The sequence below is a fragment of the Syngnathus floridae genome, chromosome 21 (assembly GCF_059516105.1).
Source record: "Syngnathus floridae isolate MCC-2025c chromosome 21, RoL_Sflo_1.0, whole genome shotgun sequence".
NCBI lineage: Eukaryota > Metazoa > Chordata > Actinopteri > Syngnathiformes > Syngnathidae > Syngnathus > Syngnathus floridae.
Genome location: NC_142433.1, coordinates 1,372,666 through 1,400,111, shown reverse-complemented (window position 1 = coordinate 1,400,111; position 27,446 = coordinate 1,372,666). Strand labels below are relative to the sequence as shown.

The 27,446-nt window shown below is 45.8% G+C and overlaps 2 protein-coding genes across 4 annotated transcripts; both read left to right on the top strand.

Moving 5' to 3' along the window:
* The first annotated feature begins 117 nt into the window (after window positions 1-117).
* On the top strand, window positions 118-10,625 carry dennd3a (DENN/MADD domain containing 3a). 2 transcript variants are annotated; one of them, XM_088364736.1, is made up of 30 exons: window positions 118-325; window positions 1,659-1,755; window positions 1,834-1,989; window positions 2,063-2,195; window positions 2,280-2,395; window positions 2,476-2,606; window positions 2,676-2,787; window positions 2,949-3,068; window positions 3,178-3,276; window positions 3,347-3,466; window positions 3,528-3,643; window positions 3,707-3,862; window positions 3,937-4,033; window positions 4,102-4,193; window positions 4,399-4,604; window positions 4,673-4,832; window positions 4,896-5,052; window positions 5,123-5,339; window positions 5,881-5,960; window positions 6,044-6,223; window positions 6,289-6,459; window positions 6,578-6,707; window positions 6,848-6,955; window positions 7,854-7,951; window positions 8,556-8,710; window positions 8,802-8,868; window positions 9,011-9,083; window positions 9,162-9,280; window positions 9,358-9,495; window positions 9,558-10,625. In XM_088364736.1, the coding sequence occupies exons 2-30, from the start codon at window positions 1,675-1,677 to the stop codon at window positions 9,750-9,752; spliced, it is 3,783 nt and encodes a 1,260-aa protein (XP_088220862.1). In that variant the 5' UTR covers window positions 118-325; window positions 1,659-1,674; the 3' UTR covers window positions 9,753-10,625. The 2 variants fall into 2 exon arrangements, with proteins under 2 accessions (XP_088220862.1, XP_088220861.1); XM_088364735.1 differs by having other exon boundaries at window positions 2,060-2,195.
* A 141-nt stretch (window positions 10,626-10,766) lies between these two features.
* On the top strand, window positions 10,767-27,423 carry LOC148379701 (polyamine-transporter SLC45A4-like). Of its 2 annotated transcripts, XM_088364737.1 has the most exons (18): window positions 10,767-10,911; window positions 11,061-11,095; window positions 11,756-11,868; window positions 12,437-12,492; window positions 18,735-19,750; window positions 23,296-23,484; window positions 24,351-24,530; window positions 24,606-24,796; window positions 24,864-25,050; window positions 25,130-25,561; window positions 25,651-25,922; window positions 25,993-26,154; window positions 26,215-26,314; window positions 26,391-26,471; window positions 26,543-26,673; window positions 26,766-26,834; window positions 26,922-27,073; window positions 27,185-27,423. In XM_088364737.1, the coding sequence occupies exons 5-18, from the start codon at window positions 19,471-19,473 to the stop codon at window positions 27,354-27,356; spliced, it is 2,598 nt and encodes an 865-aa protein (XP_088220863.1). In that variant the 5' UTR covers window positions 10,767-10,911; window positions 11,061-11,095; window positions 11,756-11,868; window positions 12,437-12,492; window positions 18,735-19,470; the 3' UTR covers window positions 27,357-27,423. The 2 variants fall into 2 exon arrangements, with proteins under 2 accessions (XP_088220863.1, XP_088220864.1); XM_088364738.1 differs by lacking the exons at window positions 10,767-10,911; window positions 11,061-11,095; window positions 11,756-11,868; window positions 12,437-12,492 and adding an exon at window positions 13,903-14,046.
* Window positions 27,424-27,446: the final 23 nt, after the last annotated feature.

Here is a 27,446-nt window from a genome sequence, read left to right as displayed (position 1 = left end):
TTGAATTGTATACTATTCCAGCAGGTGGTGCCATTGCGCCTTTTTGCTCTCTGTACACCCGGAACCGAACAGGAAATTGCTTTAATGTTGAAACGCCTACCCGGATATACGCTGTAACTTGAAATTCATTTCACATTCGAGCGGGCTATCCTCGTTTTTTTGACATTTGCGTCACGCCACTAAATTCACTCACACTCGACTGTGAAAGCACGACAAACTGTTCCTGCGTCCACCTTTGTATCGTGCTCGTGACGTGGAAGTTTTCGGAATGGCACAAGGACTATGTGGAATTAGCAGTTTGTCTGCAGAAACGTAAAGATTGAAGGTAAGTGATTTTAATGTGCCAACTGGCTTGTTATTCACGACTACCAACCTGGTCTGTTTTGTCACCACCACTTTTACAAAGATGTTCAAACATGCACATTTGGTCTTTGAGTGGTGATGCAAGAGTCTCAAAACAGTCAAACATAAAAGATTAGAGTGCTTTGACCCAGATCTACACTTACAAAGACAAGTTCCTGCATTTTTTCATCCAATTGTTATTGTCAGACATTCTTTTCGTACAATTTGAACTGTAGACAATTATTATTAATGTGCATAATCTTGGCTTTGGTCCAAACTGATCCAGATCATTTTATGTAGTGTGTAAATAAACTATACAACAGTGACAATTGAATACAAAGTCAAATAAAGTATCCAAATATATATATAAACACAATATAAGTTTTAATATGCCCCCCTGTGACATAACAGGAAGGTTTTAAAATTGTCTTTTGGTCGTCCACGTGGGCTTCCTCAGTCGGTTGTTATTTTAGTTCTTTTAAACACCTGACGAGAAGTTATGAGGCAAAACTTGTTTTGTCCTTATCACTCCGACTATGCTCAGCTTCATTACTATTTGGAAGTTTGTTGTTGTTGGCATGCAATAAAAACGTTCCTCGTCGGCACTTGGAGCACTTGACCAGCTGCTGAGTCAGTGCAAACGTCTAGAACACCTAAACAGGAACATGTGGCAACTATACATCGCCACAAAAGTCAACCTAAGAACCTAAGACTGTTGTCACTTCCCATAATTGTAGAAATGGAACAACAACAAAAATGCACCAGCCGGTCTTTGCCGCTTGCTGGAAGGAATAAGCAACGAATTGCTGCTGTTTGTGTCAGAATCACATCTGCATTTTATTAAGAGCTTGTGTTTTGATGTTTTGTTCCCACAAACCTCACAGGGGGTGATTTAAGTGTGCGTTTCCATGACACACTCAGCCGGAGGCCGGAATGAACTAAAGGAAAAACACTTTTTGAAGGTTAAGTAAGACAAACAATAAAGAGCATTTGAGATGAGAACTGTAAGCTCAGGTCTTGCATTATTCTCACCGCTGCAACTTTGGAAGCATTTTCCTTGGAAAAGGCGAGCCGATCCTCAAAATACCGAGGAAGTTTTGCAAAAGGATGTGTATTTATACGCAAACGTGTGTGTGTCACCACATCATGGGGTAATTGCGCTGCGTTTTCATGGCTTGGCTTTGAAGCCACACATGTTACTGGAAACTGGAGTGAGTCATCATTTTCATCAGGGAGGTCGGTGAGCTTCATGGTGGGGTACAGTAAACTTTGACTATTACTGTGATGTCATCACCTCTCATTGTGTTTCTTTTCAGTGCGTGTGTTGTTGCAATGGCGGAACTACCCTCGGGACTGTTGGAGGCATGCGTGGTGGTTGGGGCCTCCAGTGAGAAGCTCCGAGACCTATACCAGGTATTCATCATGAACATTAAGAAGAATTTTGTTTTGCGTCAATCATTTTAATAGCGTTTCCGCTTTTCTTTTGACCAGCATCATCAACAAAATAAGTTTGTGGAATTTCCTCTTCTGGATGCAGAGGTTCTGCAGGTCCACATCCCGCCTTTTGTCTCCAAGGAGACCAATTCCAGTCATGTGATTGGTCCTTCCTTTAGCCGTGTGCAACGGCGGAGAAGCTTCATCAAAAAGGTATTTTGGAATGTGGGGACTTTAAGTATTTTTTTTACAACCTTTTGGAACCTTTGGACCACTCTTGTAGAAGAAACGGAACCGTGCTCCAGACTCCGCACATAACGGGGAAGCCGCCAATCACTCAGAGGTATCCTCGGCAACAGAGGACATCAGCGTTCCGAAGGATCTGGACCTTATCGCGTTGCCCCAGCTCTGTTTTCCCGGTACCTCTGTCTGATCCCTGCAATGACTTATCGGGGTGTTGTTTGAAAACCACACCATTTTCACTTGTTATTTTTGGTGGTCAGGTGGTCTTCAGTTGTCCAATGAGCAAAGAGAAGACGCGTATCACTTCCTGGTTTTTACCGACATTTTGGGCAATCGAACTCATGGAGTTGTAACGCAGTACTACAGAGCCGTACAGGTACGTGCATTTTCCAAGACACGGTTGTTTGGTTGACAAGTGCTTTTGTGTCGTGGTTTCTGATTGGTTTGTATGTGCAGCCCTATCAGGAAGCTTCCATCCAGAACGGCCATCGTTGGATTTCTTCTAAATGTCGTCTTTTCGCGCCCTACGCCGTGTGCGTCATCTCCAAGTTTCCCTACTACAACGCCTTGAGGGACTGCTTGTCGTGGTAATAGCCCCGAAGCGTTGCCATTTTTCAAAGGCCAACAACTGACGCATCTTCTTGACCCTCTTTTAGTTTGCTGGTCCAGTTACGACCCGCCAGACAAGTCGATTTTACAGAAACCGTGAAGGAGTTTTCCGCCAAGTTGTCCCTCGTCCCGTTACCGCCTCCTGGACAGCTACACGTGGTCAGTAAACCTTCAGAAAATTCTGGGAGGGGCTGACACGAGTCTTAACATGCGCTGCTGTTTTGGTTAGCAATAGCGTTCAAGTTAGCCACGCTGTAAAGCAGTAACGTCTGGTTTTTTTTACTCAATCTGTTTAACACTCAATCTTTTTGTGTTTTCAGTCCTTTAGCCTGCGTCCCCTGCTGGTGGTTCTCCCATCCAGGGAGGACCAGGATGGCCCCATCGTCGACGTGAACTTGCACCTGCCTATGCTGTGTTTCTCACATCCAATACTCCTTCAGGTAACATTCCTGGAGTTTAAACTTTAACGCAACAAGGACAGCTAGTGTTGGGCAAGTTATTAAATTGTTCAACACCCCTTGCCTGTTTTTTTTTTTTTTATTTAAATAGATCTTGTCATGCCTCCTCCAAGAGCAACGTCTGGTCTTCTTCTCATCTGACTGGGCCAGACTGACTCTGGTTGCCGAGTGCCTCTTGCTCTATCTGCAGGTCGGTCATCGAAAAATGAGGAATCGTTTCTCCTAATTCTTACCGCGCTTCCTTTTCCGTCCCGACGCAGCCGCTCACCTGGCAGCACCCTTACGTTCCCGTGCTGTCTCGAGGAATGCTGGACTTCCTGATGGCGCCCACCGCCTTCCTCATGGGCTGCCACATCAGTCATTTTGAAGAAGTGGCTGCGGTGAGTCGGAAAAATCCTCATCCAGACCTCATATGAACTTTAACTCTTTGTTTATTTCCAGGAGACGGAAGGTCTCATCCTGGTGAATATCGACGACGGTATCATTCAGTCGTCCTGCGCCGACGACATCGACCTCGCCGTGATTCCTCTGAGCGCAGCTGAGTGTTTTATTTCGAGGTAACAATGTTGAAACGTATCAACGCACAACTGCTCGATTGTGAAATAACTTTGTGTGTGAAGAGCCGAGTCGCTGCAGCTCCACTACGACTTGGAGCTGTGTCACCTGGGATGGCCCACCGACACCATGGCCATGCAAGCTCAGCGGCGAGTCTGGCAAAGACGACTCAACAAGCAGATACAAAACATCTGCCTGGAGCTGCTGGTCAACATCTTCAGGCATGTGTCCACCGTATGCTGGATGTTTGCTTCTATATCCAAATTTAAAATGTCCATTGTGTGTTTTCTACCAGAGGGGTGCAGGACTTTCTAAACCACGAGCACAGAGTTTTTAACAGCGAGGAGTTTTTGCGGACCCGGGAGCCAGCGGACCAAGCCTTCTACAAAACGGTACCCGATGAATTACATCAGCATGTCACACAGACAGTTTTTTTATTTTGTGTGTGTTCTGCTTTCAGGTTTTAGACACTCACATCTTTCATTCATTCCTGCGGGACAGGCTCAACAGGAAACAGGACAGCTTCAGCCGCATGGAGCTGAACACGCGCAGGTATGTTCGACAATGGTGACGATACAAGTGCAAAACGCTTTGCGCGTTCAGTCTCAAAGTCACGAGCAGGAAATGTGCGTATGTGGTCAAAATGCAATTTTAGCCGAGAAATGTCTTCGCTTGAGCTTTATCAACTTCCTGACTGTGTGTTGTAGATAAAAGCATGTTTGTCCTCCTTCTGTGACATTTGTTGGCCGTCGTGCAGGAACCGCGGCGTGACCGAGACGTCCCGGCGTCCGCCCATGTCCGAGCTGTCCCGCAACGGCTACAGCAGCTACATCAGCCCGGACAACCGACTCAGCAAGCGGCTGGGGGCCAGCATGCCCAACCTGGACCAGTCGCCCCACGACTTTTTCAACGGCATCAGCCCACTTAGGCCGGCTTCTCTCCGGAAGATGACCCCCGACTCTGGTGTGTGTGTGTGCGTGCTAGAAAGATGACCTCATATCAACTGATGAGTTCTTCCTTCTTCATCCCAGGCTTGAAGTTTCCTCAGAAACCCGTGATGGTTTTCCGTCTTCCCGAATTTCCGCCTCCTTTGGCCTATCATTATGTCCAAAATTATTACGCGGAAATGGTTACGAGTCTGGGCAAGGTCATAAGCGCCACTGCTCCTGATGAAGCTGCCCTGCTGGCCAGGTAATGACAAGATACTTAGTGGACATGTTTGAAGCTCTTGACGTACTCCCCGCTTTTGTCCAGGTATCATTACCTGCGTGGTTTGGTCAACACGGTGTCAAACAGGCGTCTGGATGCTTTGGAGGACTTCCAGAGTCTTTACAAGACCGACTCGGACATCTTCCCTTTGCAGATGGTTAAATCTCTGGTGGACTCGCTGTCGGAATCCGACCGTCTGCAGGTGTTTATTATCTGCAGAACTTTTAATGTTATGCTTTTAATCATGTTGACTGTGAACGGATTTGTGGCAGGCGGACAGACGGCCGGAACTCAAGCGTCTCATCAGCCGCCTCAAGCGGGACCAGGAACGCGAGCGACACGACAGTAAACCCGAGGAAGCCACGGTGAAACGTTTCCAGCTGCCCAAAAAGTACATGCAGCTGGACGAGTTTGTCAAGTGCGTCCAGGAATCGGGGATGGTCAAAGACCAGGGGACCATTTACAGGCTTTTTGACGCTCTAACCGTTGGTAAGTCAAAGTTGATCTCCAAGGAGTTTCTACCTCAAGGTGAATGATTTGCTCACATTAAAAAAAAAAAAAAGTAATTTCTATAATATCAGATTCTGATCCATCATGATATTGTATTTATTTTCTTCGCACTGCATGATGCGAAAATTGCTTGAGGCTGTTTAGTAAAGAGCTGCCGCTGTGACCTGACCGCATTCCTTGGCAGTGATTAGAACAAGGCGAGTAGAAGCGATAAGAGAGACCTGGAGACGGTCAATATTATTCCAGCAGGGGGAGGGGGGGAGTCAGAAAGAGTTCCATGTCGCCGTAACTCTTTTCTCGTTTGTTCTTTGTACCCTGTTTATTTAGACGGGCCATAAAAGTGGAATTGATTTTGACACTGTCATTTATTCTCAGCATGTCAGCCCCCGCTTGCTCGAACACAAATGGCTCCTCTTGTTTGTTTTTCCTCATAAAGCTACCTGTGCGGAGTCCATACACGTTTCGATGTGACACGTTCCAATAAAAGAGAAACATGTGTTTCTTTTGTTGTTCATTTTAGGGCATCAGAAGCAGGTTGGACCTGACTTGTTTCGTGTTTTCTACACCATCTGGAAAGAAACCGAGGCTGAGGCACAAGAGGTGTGGAGTCATCACTTAAAAATATACTTTTTTTTTTTTTTTGCAGCAATAGAACAAGTCATCGTGTTTTGTTGTTATTTCAGGTATGCTTGCCCGCGTCTGTGCTGGAGCACATCGAACCCAGCGAGTGCGTCTTCAAGCTGTCCTCCTCGGTCAAGACCAGCCGCGGCGTGGGCAAGATCGCCATGACCCAGCGGCGGCTTTTCCTCCTGACCGACGGCCGCCCCGGCTACGTGGAGGTGGCGCAGTACAGGGATTTGGAGGTAAAACAAAAAAGGTTATGACCGCCATGCAACAACATGGTTAAGTTCTGTGTTTTTCCCTGCAGGAGGTAAAAGTGTCCTCGGCTCCTTTCTTGCTCCTGCGAATCCCCACCTTGAAGCTGCGCGTGCGGGGCAGGAAGGAGGCCTTCGAGGCCAATTTGAAGACGGAGACGGAACTGTGGAACCTGATGGTCAAAGAGATGTGGGCCGGGCGGGACTTGGCCGACCAGCACAAGGTAACGCCCAATGACGGAACGTGTACGCAATCAACACGCCTAGTCTGTAAACAACAACAATGCAGCTCAGCTTCTGGCTAGCAGGCATCATGGCAAGAGTTTTTATTTTTTTTTCTAGGACCCCCAGTACATGCAGCAGGCTCTGACCAATGCCTTGCTGATTGACGCCGTGGTGGGCAGCCTTCAGAGCAGCAAGGCCACTTACGCCGCCTCCAAGCTGGCTCACTTTGACCGCATCAAAATGGAAGGTAGACCCACAACCAAATAAAACTGGTTCCCCAGATGAAATAATAAACATGATTAGATTACGGATTGTCAAGTGTAGCTATTGTTTGAGGGCCAAATACTTTCCGCATCAGGTTTGTGTTCTGTCTTTGTGTGTCTCCAGTGCCAATGATGGTTCCCAGGACGACGGCCGAGACGCTCAAGCACAAGATTAACCCGTCGCTGGAACTCACTGCACCTCGTGCCATTGACGTTCTTCTCTACACGCCGGGTAAGTGACACAAAACAATGCTGACCTCTGTTATCACATCACGGGCAGGACACTCCCTCCTCCGTTGACTCTGTGACTTTTGGTCACAATGACCTTTTTGGTGTATCATAGAAACAAGCGCATAATTAAAAAAATACATATTATTGAAACAAGTGGGTATCTGAATCCTCAAGGATGTTCTTCAGCTGGCAGGCGGTGCCACTTAAGACGTCCTTCTGGTGGCAGGCTGACTCGCTTTGCCATCTGTGTGGGTGAAAAGAACAAACGTGACCATTGAGAAGATGGCCGCCAGCCTCTCGTTTGAATGTAGGTCACGGAGTTGAATTCCTGGCGCTCGGCCACAGCGCTGCCTCTCCTCATGTCAAATAGCTTCCTTTCAGCTCCCTCACCGCCAACGTGTTTTGAGTAGAGGACCGTTAACTGAAGCTGGGTGGGGTTGGACCAGCAAATATTTCCATTCGTCACAGAAGGAGAACATTTTTACAGTTGGATTCCAAAGCAGTTTGGTCTGTCTGTGGTGGTGGTTCATGCTCCTTGTTTGCTGTAAGAAACAAATTTGCTTGAACTAGTCTGGTACATGGCCCATTGCATTATTTATTTAAAAAAAATTGTAATCATTTTTTTTATAGCAGTTCAAAGAGCTCCCTATCTAGATATTTTTGGTTTCTTTGACATACCAAAAATGTCAACAGGTTAATGTGACCTTCTGCAGGTGAAGTCGTTTTAGGCCTATGCCAATTCAAAAGTAATTTTGAAAAGAAGCGCGGCAGATGTTTGTTTTATAACATACCAGGAGGGTTGACCTCAATCATAACTTCTCATTCACTATCGTGACAAACGCCGGTCACACATTGGTGATAAAAGTATGGGCAGATAACCAACCGTGTGTTTGTTTCAGGTCAACTGTGGGTGTCTGTGAGCGGTGGCAAGGTGATGGTATTTGACGCCTCCAGCTGGTCTCTCACGCACACTTGTCAAGTCGGAAACGCCAAATTGGTAAAAACATACAAAATGCACCCAAAAAGAAAATACACGCAAATGAATCTGAAAAAACGTGTTTGCAAACGGCAGATGGAAAGGAATGTCCACGTAACAAATTGCTAATGTTCTTTGGCCTCCTGAGTACACCCGGCCGCCTTGTGTTACCGGGCAGACTTGGGCCGTTAAACAGGCATGCTACTGACATCAGCCACGCATAAACATGTTTTCCTCCCATTAACTTTGCCGGCCTCTTCCTTCAACGTGTTTTATGCCTCCGCCGTCTCGCTGAACTTCAGTCACATGAAACGCGTTACCTTGGCGCGACGCTTCATTAAACCTGCAAGGTAGATCATTCATCTGTGTTGCAGTGGAGTTATTTTATAAACCAAGAGAGTCTAAAGTCCGGCAAAACACATTCAACCCTTCTGTTTATGTTGCGTGTTAAACTGATCACTTTTTTGTTAAACCTAGCCCCGCAATGAAGTTTCCTCTGCTCAAAATGAATGACTACTAAATTGTAGTGGAACTGTGGGACATCACTGCCACCTAGTGGAAATATTGAGGAAGTACAAAATGTGCTGCTGTTTATATTCCATGTCTCCTCATTCCCTTGGTTCAGAACTGCATGCTAGCAGTAGACCAAGACCAAGTGTGGATGGGCTCAGAAGATTCCGTCATCTACATCATCAGCATGGTGGCCATGGTCTGCAACAGACAGCTGACGGATCACAGGTCCGAGGTGACCGGACTTGCTCTGGACACGGACAAATACAGGTGAACCCATGCTGGCAAAATGCAGAGTTCTGAAAGGTTCTACATGTTCTATAACAAAGAATTTTGACATCATCATCTGATGTTCTTGCAGTCAAAAGGTGGCGTACTCCTGCAGTGCCGAGGGAACCATCATGGTGTGGGATGTTTCCACGCTACAGGTAAGATTTAATTCCCAAAAATGTGTAAATATATTTTTACTGGTGAGCTGTATTTTTTTAAAATATGAGCGCCCCTACAAACAAGAACTCACAGTGGGTCTCCTTGTTCCCTCCCTAAAATCTCCTTCCCATTGTGTGTCAGGTGAAGAAGAGCTTTCACCTGTCCTGTGACCGCCTGCACTCGGTGCACAGCTTCAACGTGACCCTGTGGTGCTGTAAGTGTCTCAGTGTTTCAAAAAGCCAGCCAATGAAATGCATCCAGCTCTCGCGTTCCTTCTCACCTCCTCCTTCAGGTTCCAGGGACAGCATCATGGAGGTGTGGAGGAACGGCTCTTTAAAGCACCGTCTGAACTTGCCCGAGCAACACAAAGGCTCTGCAGCCACATTCAGCGCTGTGCTGTTGTTACCTGAGGTAATACACAGGTCCTGATTTGCAAGCATTTTTCTTCATAATTTATAACTTAAAGTGAATTTGTATGTGTGCGTCAGAGGGAGGAAGTTTGGAGCATATGCGTGGATTCCGGACAAGTATGCATTTGGCATACCAAGGATGCATCAAAGCCCTACCACCGGGTGGCGCTACAGGACTGCACTGGATGTCACTGCATGATTAGAGTGAAAAACCAGGTAAACACACAAACATATAGTCAGAAAAAAAGGCCGTGACACAAAAAGGCTTCCCTCCATAGGTGTGGATCGGCGGAGTCGGCCGCTCGTCCAGCAAAGGGAAGGTGTACATACTGGATGCCGAGCGCCGGCAGGTCCTCAAGGAACTGCACGGCCACAGCGACAAGGTGACGGCGCTGTGCTCGGCCGAGGACCGCTACGTGCTCAGCGGCGCCGCCAAGCATGATGGGAAGATCGCCATCTGGAAGGTGGAGTAGCAAGTGTTGTTTACAATCAGCGGCTCCTCATGCGACAAGTATGGAGCAAGCGTAGTATTATGTGGAGGCTTTTGGAAGCTAGCCTGTCCTCCAGCTGTGAATTCATTCGGTTTATTGGAACATTTTATTCTGCTCGGGAGTTTTGCATTCACGGCACCTCTTTGGCCAAGTTGTAAAGACGCTAAAAGATACTATAAACCTCACATGAACCCAGTCATGAGCTTACACAAGTTATTGACCGCTAATATGAACCATACGATTTCACTTTATCGCTGCCTGTAAAAAAATGCATTTTTCTTCCCCAACTCTGTCATTGCATTGAAATGCAAAATGGGGATGAAATTGAGTCAGCAACTTCAGAACATTTTTGCGTCATATTGTTGCAGAACTAATGCCCGCTTTTGCTTCTGTTCTGTCTAAAGTGGTCCATGCTTGACACTTTTGTCTTTTATAATCAGCTTTTTTTTAAAAAAATACCTCACTTTTGCATAAAAGGAACAAAATCAAATACAGTCAGATATGGCATTTCTGAGAACTTTTCATGGGAAGCTTTTCGATCCCTTACTTATATGAAGGAATGCAAATGAACCAAAGAAAAACAAACAACAATCACTTTAAGGTCATAAGATGCCTCAAACATGATCTTATTATATCTCACTATTTAATGTGTACTGTAGATACATAGGCATTTTTTGTATTCTGTACATTGAGTTTCTAACTGCAATATAATGGCACTTTCTGTTGTGGAGGAAAGAAATTTAACACATTTGTACTGTTCTTGTTTTTAATGTGATGCTCTGTTCGAAGGTATTCATAAGTTCTTGAGCTCTTTTTAACAGTAAACGCATTATGTGCAACGTCAACACTTTAAAACGTGCATATTTTGTTTGTTCACCACATCCACCAGAGGAGGGCGCTGTTGCTATTCTTTGTAAACGCTATCAGAAAAGTGGCCGAGGAAAACATTCGATCCTCACCAGAGAGAACTTTGTTCAAGTTTTTGTACAACATGTGTAAAATTATTTAAATGAATTACCTATTTAAATTGTTGTTCAAATTAATTTTAGTTGATTTGTATACTACTGCCCCTATATGAACTTCTATGACTTGGAAGTTTGGCTGGGTGAAGATTTGCCATTTTGACGACACTGTCTAAAAGGTAAGCAGTGTTTTTCCATACATTGACTCATTATTACAGTTATATAAAAGTGCCAGAACCTGTTTAATCCCGCACCTCTTCACTGGTCTGGTAAGATAAGTGAGGTTTCTGTACTGACACTCTTTAATCGGTTGCCTTTTAATCCAGAGAGCTTTACTCACATGAGGGGAGGCACAGGTTTAAGGTAAGTGCAAACACATTTGCACTTTTTGAGCAACATCAAAACAAAACACAAATCTCCACAACTGTTTGCACTGTTGAACAAGACAAGTCATTTAGAATTAGCAAAAGAAATGATAGCCTTCGAGAGAAAGGAGCTCATTGCAACAATATGTCAATTGTGCACTGACCAAGTTTGCTGCAAATTGTTGCATGCAACATGATCACCTGACTTCACATAGCAGAGGCCTGCTGAATTGTGAAATCGCCCCTCACAAACATTTGCGTTGTAGGTGCAGCAAAAATGTGTGTACATTTCTGATCATGTTGCCTCCATCGTGTGCCAATTTTTTTTTTAGGAGTTTTTAAAAGGGGACCATTCATTTGCAAGATGACTGTAAAGATTAATGTCATGATAGAAATGATATTTTCTTAAATGCTTTGCACATATAATTATTCTTTTGTGACATAACATGGCTTTATGACACTCGAGGATCGCTACTTGCTGCAATACGAAGGTTAAAACATTGCGTAAAGATTTCGAGCTTGTTTGTGTTCCTCCAGCAGCCGGCTGTAGGCCCCGCCCCGTTTTATGCAAAACACCTGTGACGTCGACGGAAGCCGCCGCGACGTATGCTTCTTCCGACATGACTTTAAAGGCGCATTTGAAACCTTTGCGATGCAGTTCAGAGTCGCGGCCAGTCGGTGCCATCGCGACGCAAGAGCGGAGCAGCGGGAGCTAAGTCGACCCACGGAGGACACCAGCACGCAGGCGGCGGCGAGACACGAACCGGCGAGGTGAGTCCAGTCGAACCGCGGGGAGGTAGACGTGATGTTTTGGTTTATTTGTTTGTTTTGAAGCTTTTTGTGGCCGCTGCCGAGGCTCCTACCGGCGGCTGCAGCATCTCAGATTGCTGGTGCAGTAAGTGGAAGAAAGAGGGAGGGGGGGAGCAGAGGAGATCGTATATTGTATTAAAAAAAAAAAAACATTTCCAACGAGGCAATTCCCCTTTCCCCTTTTAAATGACATTGAAAGTGTACTCAAGGGGATTAGCTGTACAGTCATCCTTATTCACATCTTTGTTTGCAACTTAACCAACCAGGTGACAGACAGTAGAAGCAACAAAGTCATGTTGTTGGGGAATTTCATGTTAACACTGCTTATTTAAAGTGACTACTTTGTGATGCTTTTAGTGTGTGAGCTAATTGGCTGGAGAGAATCGATGTTTGCGTGCTGGCAAGTGGTGAAACGTTTGTGTGCCAACTGCTGCATTAGGCTGACCGCACCGCACCGCACTGCACAAGCTTGGCACTCTTGTGTTATCTGTTTGTTGTCTTACTTCCCTTTGTGTGTGTTTGCATGCAGGTGCACGACGACAGCTCGCACGAAACAACATTAATGAAGCTTTCCGAGCCTTTTTGGTGAGTTGCCATATTTATTCTCTGCAACAAGTTGCTGCGGGTGCTTATATTTATGCAACCGCAGAGGGCAGGAAGCATTTTTTATGTCAAAAAAACATAGGTTGGTGAACTGCAATTGACATGTCGTGAAACAAATAGACCTTCTTCACCGGAGCAAATTGTGCACGTGCTTTTATCACCGCGCTGCTGTTTTTGTTAGCAAAATGAATTGAACGATCGAAACTTTTGCTGCTGGTTTCATTAGCAAGCTAGCTCAAGCATGCACAGGAATAAGTGAAATAATTTTTTGTTTAAACTTTGCAACAGGTCATAACGTGCACGTTAGGTGGATGATGCATCAGGTGACCGTTTTGCGGCACTATGGTGTCAATATACCAACGTGCACGTACACTGCTTTCTATTCATGGCGTTGGGTCAGCAGACTAATAACTTGAAAATAGAAAGAACGCGTCAAGCAATTCTAGTGCTGCACAAACCACAAAAGATGAGGAGCAGAACAATACTGAATGGCTCGGCTCTTCAAAACACGGCCTGGATCACACAGCGTCCGCACTTGCGCAATAGTCTCAGTCGGATTCCGACTCGGTGCGGTTTTGCCTCGCAGATGGCTTCAAGCTGAAGTGGGAGCCATCCACTTCCTCCTGATGAAATATTTGCTGACTGTCAACGGCAGCTTAGTCAGCACGTAGACAAAGTGACAAGCACGCAAGTTGTCACATGAGCCCGCACACTCGTGAGCGTAACGCGCGACGTAGCATTAGGGGCACTTGTAAACAAACTTCCTCTTCTTTCAAGATGGCAAATTGTAAAATGCTTGTCATCGTAAGGCTCGTCATTGTCTTGACTTGAAAGCATTCCCGATTTTCCACAGTAATTGCTGGAGAGGCCCAATCTAATAATCATGTGTTGGCATACTAAACTGAACTTTTGTTCAAAAAAATGTACATACCAGTTCTCTCAGAACCCAAAAACAGGAAGTGTAAATCAACACTTGCGTTCAGTCATCCGCGACTACTGGCGGTCATCTCCGACTTCTCGTGACAGCAAAACGCTGAGCGCAGAGACGGACGGACGGACGGACCTTCTTCCCGTTTTGCAACTAAGTTCGCGATTGGGTTGCAAATGAGGTCAATGTATGGTCACCATTGAAGTATATTTAATGGTCGTCAGGGTACTAGACTGACATAAAGCACATGCACACACACACACACTGCAGTGCTGATCTAGTATGAAGATGACCTATTTCCTATTGGTGGAGAGGTTTTGTGCACAAAGGTAAAGGTGTGTTTTTGCTCACCTGATCCAAGAGTGTGGTTGTGATGTTGGGTGTGCCCATCTGTCTCGTCTCGCCTCACATCAACAACATCAGTCTGTCTCCTTTGCATCGAAGTCAAACACACACACGCACACAAGAAGCGCGGCGGCTATAAAAGAAGTCGCGTGAATCATGCTGGAGTTAAAAGGCTGGAGCTGCTGAGGATTAAACGGGTCCTTGTTTTTTTTAATGCATTTTTGTGGACTCAGCAGGCACATACTGATGTGATCCGAGTAAAGGTCAGTTCACAAGTACAAGATTTCTGAAGGCCTTTGTAACTTGCTTGTGGATGCTACCGTGTGGTTTTTTTTTGGGGGGGACCGATTTTTTTGGAAATGTTTTCCAATTATTATCATCATGAAAAATCATTTGTAAATTAAGCAAACCGCTTTAGGAGATATGAAAAGCAATACGTGGTTTAGTCGCCCATATTTTGAGTCGTTTGATTTTTGTTGACTGCTGGTTTTAATCATCCAATTGGGGAATTATTTTTCCACTCGTTCCGATAAATCAGCAAAGACTTGATGGCTGTAGATTATCTTGAGCGATTATCCTGTGGTTTGGGACGTGTTGAGTCGCCTGCGTCAATGGTGGCATCGCCCCAAAAAAGCTCAATTAAATGTCTTATTGTCACATCGTGTTGACATTCACGCTGTCATAACAAGAAAATTCCAATTAAAAAAACAACAACAAATGACGCATGTGGAGTTGATTGTTTCCACGTTTGGTGTTTTGGTTCCATTTGTGATGACCGCTGGGCCATTGCTGCAGTTTTGTAACATTCTGTACTAACCAGAAAGACATGGCAATAAATTTATTGGCACTTGTATACATAATTGTGTGGGCCTGACTGGCTTAGAAACCAAAAACTCATGAGTCACCTCAACTTTTCAGGGCATACATGTTCGTGTAAAACAAAAAGACAGCAGACAGTGTTAGCACATGCGCTAACACCGCAGCTTTGCTTACCTTTTGGCTTTTCGCCTGATCATTTCAACGTCATCTTGGGCCCAGAGCAGAAAATGGTGCATTGAATTGCCATGTCATGGGGGAATTTATTATTCACATCGGCCCGATTGGGACATAACAGTCTTGCAAAATTTGAAATGGTTGTTGCCCCATTTCCAGAAATGGGCAGTTTACACATTTTTGCTTGTTTGTTTTGAGTGCTCGCTGAGCCTGCAGATATAATTTTATCTTAAAACAGTGGTCATTATTCAAATCTCCAGGAACCCTAACGTGGTATCACCTGGCTGTGCAAGTGTCCTCTAGGTGGCGCAAATTCCCCTGCAAACTCTTATCCGAAACAGCTGTCCCTATACACAACCCTGGAACTTTCCAGCCTTGAGTCAAAGTCAGTCTGCAAGGTGCTAAATCCTATTTTGAGACATGTTTTTCAAACTTGTCATTCCAATCGGAACCAGTTTTATAAGTATGCAAACGGTTACAGGCTTTTTGTTCTGAGCTTGGCACAACAACTGGCCACATTCCATGGCGTACTTTTCAATCACATGGATGGTGTGCTAAAGGTTAGTTTGGACTTGTAAGGATGTTTGCGGCTAAAACTGGCATCACTGGGTTGCTTGCGAACTTTGACCTGCGATGTGGGTTCAAGTGGATTTCATTTCAAAGGCCAACATAGCTTTTTTTTTTTTTTTTGACAGGATGACGAAGCTGTTTCCGTGGAGTTATTTGATTAATTGATTAGAGAACTGCACTGTTTGTAAATAAATACTCCTAATTATTCATCAAGTTCATTTAAACAACTTTAATAGGACATTTTTGTCAGCGATGACTGTTCTATTTTGCCCTTTGTGAACTTATCACAGTCCGTCGCTGTTCTGCGAATCCTTATCAGCAACCTGCATGCATGCACATGCAAAGGCGGTTTAGAGGTATGAGACAGACGACGCTCTCGCAGATAATTCTTGTGGCCCACATTTACAAAATAAGTGAATACATTTTCTAAAAAAAAAAAAAAAAAAAAAAGGCCATGGAATGGCTTGCAATCTGTTGCATGGTTGTGAATACATTATGGTTGGTCACTGCTGTCCTCAGTTGTACGAGTTGCCAAGGTTTTAGTCAAGAGCTCCACCGACCAGCCAAAGATTCTACTGTTGCACCTTTGCTGTGGCAGTTTAGCAACGACGCTGCGTGCAAGTGTGATAAGAATGTTTGTTAGGCAGAGCAATCTGTGGCTTGGATAACCACCATTGTAAATCATTTTGCCATAGTTTAGGGTCTTAGACATTTTTATTTTGCGTGAAACCGCACGCTAACAACGTTGCCTTTGTTTTAGTAGAATACATTTCACTTTGGTTTCATTTGGACAAATTTGCATTGGGCTCCTCGATAAACTCGCCATTAATTAGTTAGCAGGTGCCATCTTGTGCCCGGCGCAAATCTGCCGAGCCGTTGAGAGACTTGTGTAAAAGATTCATTCTGGTTTCCGATGCCCCTGCTGCTAGCGTTTCCGCCGCCTCATGAATCATGCATGTGTGGAACTCCTGTCATTTGTTGGAAAAACTGACTGACAATATTAATTTACATTCTCACCAAATGTAAATGAATGTTCAGCTGTTAGCAGTTCACACTTTTGGTGCTAAAGTCAAATTTGTTCTATACGTGTCGGGTTCATGACCTCCCAATGCAACGTGAAGACTTGAACAGCAGGTATATTATGTCATCATTTCTAACTGCCAGTATTGTGGTAATCCGTGTGTTATGAGTACGAGATTTGTCATTGACGCCGGGGCGCACGTTGAAGCGCATGTGCCTCCACTTCACTCCCTGCACTGCGGCCGCACTGCACTGCACTGCACCCAAATGCATCACTCTCTTTACCGCTCTCTCTGCTTCCCGCTGCTGGGAATATGGATGTTTTTCCTTGGGAATACTTAGAAGCCGAATGGGAAAGTCATTTGCATGCATGCTCAGCCTGCTGCAAAATTCGCTTTTACTTTGTTGTCGTGCTCGTAACATAATGTAACGTAACGTAACATGTAACATTTTATTTACCTACCGAAAGCTAAAAAAATAAACAGACTTGCTAGCCTTAGCTTAGCAGACCGCCTTAATTAAAGGTGCTGAGATGCCGATGCCCCCTTTAAATTGAAGGCAGGTCGGTCAGAACGTGTCAGCGAGTCCCTTTGTTGACTTGTCTATGATATGCAAACAATGTCAGGAGTGTGAACCTGATCCCGGGGTCAACCTTGTAATCTATATCCACCATTATATGGGTCAGCGGTGTGACGTTTTGCATCACGTGCCTCACGTAGAGCTGTGACAAATGTGAGTTGCAGGGAAAAGTGCTCCTCTGTAGATTTCCACATCCTCACAATTAACCCTTTATGTGGGACTATTGCATTTTTTTTGTTTTTTTTTTGTGTGTGCATGGGCCGCAACTCTGATTCAGCTTATCTGGAATTACACTTCAGTTCTTAGCAGCTTTTGCGGAGGGAGGGCACGGGTGGCTGAAAACAATGAACGCACGTGTGCACGGGAAAAAAAAAAAAAGCAAAAAGGCCACTTAAGGATAAAGTCACAAGGAAGCATGTAGCAATGGAGAAAGTAGAATTTGTAACAGCAGCAGCCTGTTGGGGCTTTAGATTTGTGATCTTGTTTTTTTGAAAGTTCAAAGCCAGGGACAAGTTAGGACAAGGGATGTCTCTCGTGTCTCATAGACCCGCAGCAGATTTGCAAGGCTGCAAATACACACACAAGGTGGGCTATTTTAGTGAGCGATAACTCTTGTGCCGATGACCGGGATTACCTGCGACGGGGGACAAACTGCCCGTGAACGTCACTCACAGCCTCAAACCTTCAAATGTACTGAAATCGATGGAGGTGCCGAATCCGACCTCTGCCTAATTGACTGACGTCGTGTCTCGGTGGTTCTGTCCATATCGTTGTGTTCGCTTGAGTGTGTATATCGACGTGTCTGGAAAGGCGAGAGGCTGTTATGTAATCCACTGCAGTCTGTGAGGTCACAGAAACGCGCATTTATGAAATATTAATGACCAACCGGAGCGCTTCATGAATCTTAATGGCGAGACACGTGAGAGACCTGAGAGAAGTCGAGGAAGACTGAATGAAAGTAACAGGGATGGAAGCGTTACTTATCTTGAATGACTGTTTTCATTTCGAACAAAAGTAGATGATTCGCGGTTATAGCGCCACCTGATGGTGACACAGATATCCGGTTCGTGTTAGCACACAGTAGCTGTCTGTGCATTAGTAGAAAAATGTTAGTGGGAAAACAATTTGCTAATAACTAACGAGATAGCTCTGTTTTGTATGAAGGGACAGCATAAAAGTGGCTCTGTCATTTCGCATTGCAGATTCCTTCCCGAGAGCGCAACTCGTATTTGAGCTTTGGCAGAGTCCATCAAAGTATCTCGGAGGGGTTAAAAGTGTCATGTGCGCCCGTTACACTCTATCCAAAAAAAAAAAAGGGATTCCATCAACAAATAGCCTCTTTTCATAGAGCAAGAATACACACGCCTGTGTGTTGGCAAGAGCGTGTGCCTTTCACCATCAATACACGGCTATTCAAGGACATTTTTAAAAACCATGTTGTTTTTCTGAGAAGCTAAAAAATGCTAACGGAGCAATGTGACCTCATTTAGTCTTTAGTAGAAAAACAATGAGTAGTTAGAACAATAAGTATTTAATTAAGAGGGGGAAAAAAACAAACTCATTGTGAAGAGGCTTACAATTGGTTTTTCTTTTTTGTTTTCAAAAACGTGTCAATTCGACCCACATTGGGAAAGAATGTTTTTTTTTTTAAATTTGGTATGTAGTGCAATTTTAGGGATTGATTTGTTTTTGCAGATGGAACAAAAAAACAAAACAATTACCACAGTTTGTCCTTTCGGGTTGGGAATTGTCTTGCATGTAAACATGTTGAACAACTTTTGGTTTTCAGATTCATCAGCCAATCGATGGGGATTTCACGAGGAGCTCCGCCCACCAACTCCGCCGCCTGCCCGCCCACCTCCACCTGCGGCCTCCCCTTCCACTCCACCCACTTCCCCCAGCCCTCCATACACAAAATGACATTCACCCAATGGTTTTCTATATGGATTTTTACCCCCTGTAATAGACAAAAACAAAAGTAAGGCGAGAGCGGGAAACGACCTCAATGACCAATTTGCCATAAACGCACGACACACACACATACACACACACACATGCACATACACACACACGCAGACACTCCATATTCATACCACACGCCTGCATACATCTTCCAAGAGAAACTTGCACAAACTTTGAATGTTAATCTCTCTCTGTGAAAATTCAGCTGCTTCCCATTTTTATTGAGGGGATTTTTTTCTGGGCAAGCTGATTTTGTCAGGGTATTTGAGTTTTTTTTATTTGGAGTAAACCACAAAGCGGCGAGGAAGGTATAAGAAAAGGTTGAAATTTTGAATCATTTTTCTAGAGGTTCTTCACTTGCATCCACTAGGGATTAATTTGACAGAGATAAGGACAGGCTTTTGAATTGCAGCACTTTAAATCGTTTTGTTTGTCAGGTATCCGTCTAATATCTGCAAGCAGATTATTAGAGGTTTGTTAACTGTAATTGAGTTTAAAAGTAAGTTTCAGCCGGCCGGACGCTTTTGGGATCAGCGCTTGTCCCCTCCCACTCCGAGGCTTGCATGCCCCCTCCCGCCATGCCTCCCCAAAGCACGGGCACTGACGCCATGCAGGTGGGATCACTGGTGGCCAACACCGAGGCCAAAAACTCCACGGACCAAGACGAGGGCGGAGACACCATCGGATCGTCGGGAGCGGGCGGCGGTGAGGAGCTGGTGAGCGAGGGTTCCATCGAGGGCATCCCCCTGAAGAGATGGGTGATGCACGGCGCCATCATGTTCGGCCGGGAGTTCTGCTATGCCATGGAGACGGCACTCGTGACGCCCGTTCTGCTGCAAATCGGTGAGTACCCCAAGCGACTCAAACACGCGCTCGCATTTTAGTCTGTGAGAAGAGAACCTAACAATATTGATAAATGTTATGTATTTCTCAAGGAAACCACATCAAAATGCTTTTTTTTTTTTTTTTTATTAAACACTGTAATGAGCTGGAACAACAACAAAACGTTTTTCAGGCTGACAAACAACAGCAGTGAGTAATTATCTTTTGAAAACTTGTTGTTGACAGGCCTCTTGCACAGTTCTGAAAAAAAAATCTTGTTCAACCAGTTCAAGTGATGTTCAAGGTCTGTGGTGGGAGGGAAATTCCATCCATGCTTGTAGTCTGGTTGAAGAGCTCTTGTTGAAATATGATGTCTACTTTTACACGCTCAGGTGTCAGAGTCAAGATCGTGCCGTGTGAAAAATAACCCATCTGCACGTAATTAGAATGACTAAGAAGTTTGTTGTGCTCTTTTCAAGTCATTCCTCTCGAAGCAGCAGTCTCAACATGCTTCTTTGTTACGAAACGCAACAATGCAACATGTTTGTATTGACTTGCTGTTTTTGGATTTCGACTTCCAAGAAACACTACCATTATGTTAATGGACACACCATACGAAGAAAAAGAACAGCATAAACAAAAGCTCCCGACTTCCTTTCTATGTATGCTCCCGCGTAATTCTGCCTGGTGACAAGCCACTCGGTCGTTCTCCGTGCCAGGTAGCCTCCGAATGATCTTGTCATGTTAGCTGAAAGGATAATCCTCTCAGATGACCTTGCAGACGGAGCGCCAACGGGGTAGGTTTTGCCTTACGTAAATGACTTTTCTCCATGTCAGCCAGTCACTGATCGCCTTAATCTGAGCCTCAGTCACTCGTGAGAGACTGGCCTTTTTAAAAAGGGCTGATTTGCACGGGAGCCAAGAAAAAGGAAAGGGAAGCGAGATATGAAAACTGCTCCCCGTGACTCCCCGAGACATTTTGGCCCCAGTCACCGTCTTTCACACCTCTGATGCGGCTCACCAGTCTGCTGAGCTATTTAAAAACACCCTCCTATTTATAGCCCTTACATAATCTCTGCGCCAACTTTCTCCTCTTACTCTTCGCATTATTCACACACACCCTTAAAGGGTTTCGGAGGCTGCCAAGCGTGGCGATGCAGCGGCAACGGCGGCCGGCACGTGACCCTCGGCTGCCCAAATAGAGGCGAGGTCAGCCAGCCCGGACAAAATTGCATTCTGTGGCTTTTGTGATTAAGGCACATATGTTGAGGAATGCCGAACTGCGTTTACATGTTTCTAATCTCAGGTCATCAGAAATGTAACAGTATCGCGTCCTATATAGCCCAAATTTTAACTTGGCTCACCTTGCAGTCTATCTAGCAATCTGTCTAAATAGACATCTGTTTCTTTACTTTTATCTTTTTCATGAAGTGCAGACTAATTTGTGGACAAACACGCACGCTCGAGTGCTTCATACGCAAACAGGCCCGGGGTTTTTTATGCCTTTTTAAAAAAGCATACAAAACCATCTGCTCAGTCTCACTGACGCTTGTTGGCATAGGATGGCGAAAAAAAGATGTCTGGAAATATACTTGAATGAATGAATGAACGCACGGATGGAGACGTTAGTCATCCAGTGCGTCATTCACTTATAATCCAGAACTATTTCCATCACGGAGAGGAGCGTTATATCCTGTTTAGTTTTTCAATAGATGAATAAAAGACTGATCCCAAGTAACATTTAAATGCAAATCTAATTTTCTTTTTTTTGTACTGTAGATGCCACTCTTGCCGGCCCACTATCGGGCTCGCTGTGACATCAACTCCGTGGCCTCTGATAGCCATTATTGATATCTAGTGGTGGCGTTCCATGGTGGAAACTTCTCCTACGTGATAGTTGAACCGAATCACGTGCTCCTCCTGTCGCGTGACTGCCGACTCGGCTCACTCCAAGCGTGTGTGTGTGTTTTAGTCTAGGGATTATATCATTGAGTTTTGATTATCATTCAGAAGTTGCATAGTTGAGCAGTCGGGAAAGGTAGGGTAGGGTACACGACACCTGTTTGAAAGCTAACGCTAGCTGGTCGGGACATGAAGTTAACACCCGACACTCGCTCCTCTCGCCTCATTGTGTTGAAAGGCCTCGTTCTCCCAAGTATTTTTAACGTCACACGAGACGCTGGCACCGGATCAGATGGATTTTCTGTCGTCGTGTCACGACCGCTAGTCAGATGTCCCAGTTGAATTTGACAAATAGTTGACAATCAAATGGATTTTAAAGCCAATTTCATGCATGAAGCACATTGAATCTAATCCACTGTTGCAAGATTAAAATCTCAGCAAAGCTTTGGCCACCAGGGAGGTTCGTTTGGTCAAAAAGTAAGCTTTGCATAAAAAGGGAAATAGCACAAGGAAGGAGCTCTTGCTTTCGGTTCCCAGCGTCCTTCCCGCTCAGGAACACGTACGGCCCGGTATCCACCTCCTCACCTCGTCTCTGACCCTCATCCTTTCTCATGCTGCCCTCCCCGTTCTCTCGCTTTTCTTGTTTCTCTGGTGAAAAAAAGCTTCCTGCAAATTCTCTCAGTATTGTTTGGTTGTACCCACAAGCCAAGTGTGGGAACTCAGGCCTGTCATAGTCTGGTCTGATTGTTATTATACTATTATACTGCTGTGTGCGTGTGAAAGAGTGTGTGTATGTGTGTCTCAGATAGACTCGTGTCACAAGTGTCATAATTTCCAACGCAATGGATGAAAAAAATATGCTGATGATAATCATAATAGTTCTTGGCTTTGAGTGACAGATGTAGAAAACCTGTGTGTGTGTGTAATTGATTTGATTAACCATGTGGTTATTTAACCAATAATTGAATTAGAGCAAGTTATATTATTTTGTTTGAATAATTATATTCTTATTTTTAAATTGTGGCATAATCTATTTAATTCACCAACGGATTATTTTGGGAAACAAATGACTACAAAGTCACACGTGCGTGCGCGCGCGCGCGTCAGTGTGTGAGACAAAAGAACGAACGAGGGAAAGTTTTCCAAAGCGCACAACAGGAAGCGCCGCGTGAGTTACGCCGCCGTAGTCGCGGGAGCCAGGAAGCCGATGATGATGGAGTCTCCGTGGCGACGGGGTTCCCAAGACCCGGTCGCCACGGCGGCAGGGTTCAAGCCCTGTTTATGACTTTTCCGTCTCTCCTGTCGCCTGAGAAACGTGCGATGCAGGAAGAGGAACACGGTCTTGAATGAGCGCTCATGCTGACTCCACATAATTGTGTCGCTTCGGGTTGGATTGCTTCGGAGCGGTCAGCGTTGTATGCTTCTGGGTCTGAGGCTTCCCTGCGTGGAATCTTCTCCCCACATTCCAGTAACAATGGCTTAATTGCAGTCAAGCAGTAAAGAAAGCTTCTTCTTCTCTTCTGTCCTATTGATTGTCTTTCGGATGTGTTTTTTGTCACTCAAAAAGCCGGAGAAACCTGAATGCAAAATCAACACACGCATATGTGCTCTGTCTTGTTATAGTGGCCCTAAGCAAAATGTTATCTAATGCCATGTTGACGCAGGTCTTCCAGAGCAGTACAACAGCTTGACGTGGTTCCTCAGCCCCGTCCTGGGCCTCATCTTCACCCCGCTGATCGGTTCCGCCAGCGACCGCTGCCCTCTGCGTTGGGGCCGCCGGAGACCTTTCATCCTGGCCTTGTGCATCGGGACGCTGATCGGAGTGGCCCTCTTCCTGAACGGAGCCCTCATAGGTGAGAAAATGTTTGAAGTTTATTCTTCAACCTGTTTGTACTCTATAGTATTTTGTATGCACGAAAATGTTCAACCAAACCATTAATCTTATTGCTAGCATAAAACCAGCACATATTTGACAGTAAATGTAAACCTCAAACAACCCATAAAACTCAACACTGTGGCCTGACAAAGCCTGCATTCTGTCCTAGGAAAAAAACAGGCTAGATTTTTTTTTTTCTCCTTCCCACTGGCGAGACGACATCACACGGAGGCCGGCTTTCGGCTCCGGGCCGGTGATTACATCACCATGAGGTCATTTCAAAGTTGTATGCCTCCACGTCCTAGTAATTGATTGACACTTTTGATCGACTATTGATGGCGCTCTGTGTAGTTCCGGTGGGGATGCTGTTATTGTTGGCCCCATATGGACTGCTTTTGTTCTTTTCAGGAGACAAATGTGATTTGCCGTGCATTAGTTTAATTTCATTATATTGCCCACGACAATACAGTAATGGGGATTTTATTGAACAACCAAGACAGACTTTTTTTTTTTTTTGGGTGACGCTCTTTCCTTCATGTGCCCTCTTCTGTTTTTCATCTACTTTCATTTGACAAATTTGGATTTACATTCATGACTGTCTGGAGCCTGACCACTGATTTTAGCAATTGTCGTTTCACATTCATATTTCTGCTGAGATGTTTGACAGCAGTGTACACTTGCGTGTGTGTGTTGACATGGGAACATGGGAGCAGGCAGTTCACAAGGAACTACTTCCTGTTTTCTTCCCCCTTTCAACCAATGATGGTCCACTTCCTGTCTGGTGGGTACTGAGTAGTGCCACTCCATTGTAAACAACTCCAAACTCCAATCTCTCCATTTTAGGATTGTCTCTGGGTGACGTTCTGGGGAAACAGCCCATAGGAATTATTCTGACCGTGCTGGGAGTGGTGGTGTTAGACTTCTGCGCCGACGCAACAGAGGGGCCCATAAGAGCGTACCTTTTGGACGTGGCTGACACGGATGACCAAGACATGGCACTCAACATCCACGCTGCCTCGGCAGGTAACGCCAATTAAAGGCTGGCTCGTTATGGAAATGAATTGATCCCATTTAGCCGCTGTGTTTTTGCATGCGCAGGTCTCGGCGGCGCCGTGGGCTACGCTCTGGGCGGTCTGGACTGGACTCACACCTTCCTGGGAGCCGTCTTCAAGTCTCAGGAGCAGATCCTGTTCTTCTTCACCTCCATCCTCTTCTCTATATCGGTGGTGCTGCATCTGTTCAGCATCGACGAGCAGCCCTACATCCCCTTGCATGTCCGGCTGGATCTGGTATGTCTTGTATTTTCTTTTGCTTTTCATCTGTGCGTGGGAAATCTAACACGGGGTTTGCACGCAGGAGAGTCCAGCTCCGAGCCACCCGCATTCTTCTTCCAACAGCCGCGCCAGAATTCCCACTCCGAGGCTGGAAAAGATCGAAGAGGACAAATCGATGGACAGCTTCGACCTTTACGACGCCTACAGAGACGATATGTCCGAACCAGGAGATATGGAGATGGGATTCCTGGAGGTGGCGCTCACGAGGAGTATGTTTTTCCCCCCCGTTGCTCATTTGGAGGAAATCCGATGGCTATAATTTCATCCTGTATTCTTTTTTCGTTTTAGGTAAAAGCGACAGCGTCCTCGCCGTGACGGACGCCACCTCAGACCACGTGGACCACGATGCCTTGTTCCTTTGCCACATCGAGCCGTCCATCTTCACCGACCGCCTCTCGCCCTTTCACGGCTCTCCCCCTGCTAACCGTATCACGCCGCCTTGCCGGCTCGCCAGCATGCGGCGCAGCAGTAGCAGCGCAGAGAGTCGGGAACCGCTGCGCTCCCAAAGCCCAAAACAGGATGGCAGCCCCACCAAGATTTGCCGCCTCTCGGCGTTCTTGCAGGAGATGGAGGACGACGAGGGCCACGAGGCCTTGCTCAACAACCAGCTGAACGAGCAGCGCACCCCGAACGGGCCCTTGTTGGCGTGCGTCGATCTCACAAACACGGCCGATGGCTTGAGCGCAAAAGGACATGTGCATCGGGCCGCGATGGTTAAAGGTACTTGTGCTAATGCTAACTAGCTAGCCCATTTGGCATAGCACATATTGGCGTCGTGGTTCAGAATATATATGTACATTTGATTTCAGCTGCCAGCACCGACGCTCCCAGGCGGCCGTCACGCCACCATCACACGTTCTACCGTCAGCCATCTTGCACGTTTTCCTACTACAGCCGCGTGGGCAGCCACCGCGCCCACTACCGCTGCGCTAACGTCGCCTTCCTCATCAAGCTGTCGCGGAGCATGAACGACCTGCACGAGGTGGAGGCGAGACGCAGGCGTCGGAGCCACCAGCGCCAGCGACACCGCAGCGACAACACCAATTTATCCAGCGGTGACGCCGAGAGCGAGGAAGGCGAGGTGAGAGCGCACGGACGCCGCCGCCAATCCGTCGTCGTGACGGCTAACGGGGCATCCTATTCGTCGTCAGGTGGAGACCACCGTACGGCTCCTTTGGCTCTCCATGCTGAAGATGCCACCCGAGCTGCTGCGCCTGTGCGCCTGTCACCTGTTCACCTGGTTCTCGATCATCGCCGAGGCCGTCTTCTTCACCGACTTCATGGGACAAGTTATCTACCACGGAGATCCCATTGTGAGTGTTTTACACAAGCGTGCACGCATTTGAGTGTGATTTTAAATGTGCTCTTTGCAGGCTCCTGTCAACTCCACCGCTTTGATGAATTATCACAAAGGCGTTCAAATGGGATGTTGGGGTCTGGTTATATACGCCATGACAGCTGCCACATGCTCAGGTAACAAAAGAAACCCAGAATAAGACTTTTAGCACTATGTCAACTCTGCATTTACCTCCTTTTGTCATTCTACTAGCTCTCCTTCAAAAGTACCTTGACAACTTTGATTTGAGTATCAAAGTCATCTACATCTTGGGAACGCTTTCCTTCTGCATTGGTAAGAACGACATCGACATTATAAACAAGCATATGGCCTCCATTCTTTTTTGTTTCTCCTCTGTGACATAGGAACTGCTGTTATGGCCATATTCCCCAACGTGTATGTTGCCATGGTGATGATAAGCAGCATGGGCATCTTGTCTATGAGTATCTGCTACTGTCCCTACGCCTTGCTGGGACAGTACCACGAAATGAAAGAGGTATCAACAATGTAACCTTACATTAACTTTTTGTCTGCATTTCTTGACCAGTTGAAACCATTTCCTAATTCTCAAACTGGATTTGTTTGCAGTACACCAGTCACAGTCCCGGTAGTTCCCGTAGAGGATTTGGTGTTGACTGCGCCATCTTGACCTGCCAAGTGGGTCTTGTTTTATTCACTAGCTTCATTCATCTCAATACCATCATGACGTGTACGTTGATCATGTCGACGTGATTCACGTGGCAGGTGTACATCAGCCAAATCCTGGTGGCTTCGGCCGTGGGTTCCATCGTGGAAGCGGTGGGCAGCGTACGCGTCATTCCTGTCGTGGCCTCCGGGGGCTCTCTGTTGGCATTCTTCACCGCTTGCTTCCTGGTCATTTATCCCTCAAATAGCGGGTAGGAAAATAAACGAACTTAATTGTGAAAACGCACCTGAAGTGAAGGCCAAGGTTTTGTTTTGTTTTTTTCTCCTGAGAATCCTGAGTCACTCTACCGTTTCATTTGCAGGGATGCGGCATCGTCCAAAACGTCGGAAAAAGAGGAGTTGACCACGCTGACCAATTCCAATGAAAGAGTGAAGGGAAAACCCAGCTTCTTGAAACTCAACAAGGCAGGCAAGGCTACCACCACCATCATCGCCGGCACTTCCTGTCACACGGAGAATGAATCTGCACTGTGATTGGCCACGAGTGCAGCAAGGTGCAATAATCATTGTCATAATAATAATAAATCCTTCTGCTCCGGGATGACGCTGTCCAAATTCCAATGT

Excerpts from the sequence above, each read along its gene's own strand:
- dennd3a (XM_088364735.1), top strand. The coding sequence starts at position 1,675 with ATGGCGGAACTACCCTCGGGACTGTTGGAGGCATGCGTGGTGGTTGGG. Across the intron at positions 4,194-4,398 it reads ATGGAGCTGAACACGCGCAG|GAACCGCGGCGTGACCGAGA; the intron begins GTATGTTCGACA and ends GCCGTCGTGCAG. Across the intron at positions 7,952-8,555 it reads AAGTCGGAAACGCCAAATTG|AACTGCATGCTAGCAGTAGA; the intron begins GTAAAAACATAC and ends CCCTTGGTTCAG.
- LOC148379701 (XM_088364737.1), top strand. The coding sequence starts at position 19,471 with ATGCCCCCTCCCGCCATGCCTCCCCAAAGCACGGGCACTGACGCCATG. Across the intron at positions 19,751-23,295 it reads GCCCGTTCTGCTGCAAATCG|GTCTTCCAGAGCAGTACAAC; the intron begins GTGAGTACCCCA and ends ATGTTGACGCAG. Across the intron at positions 27,074-27,184 it reads ATTTATCCCTCAAATAGCGG|GGATGCGGCATCGTCCAAAA; the intron begins GTAGGAAAATAA and ends TTTCATTTGCAG.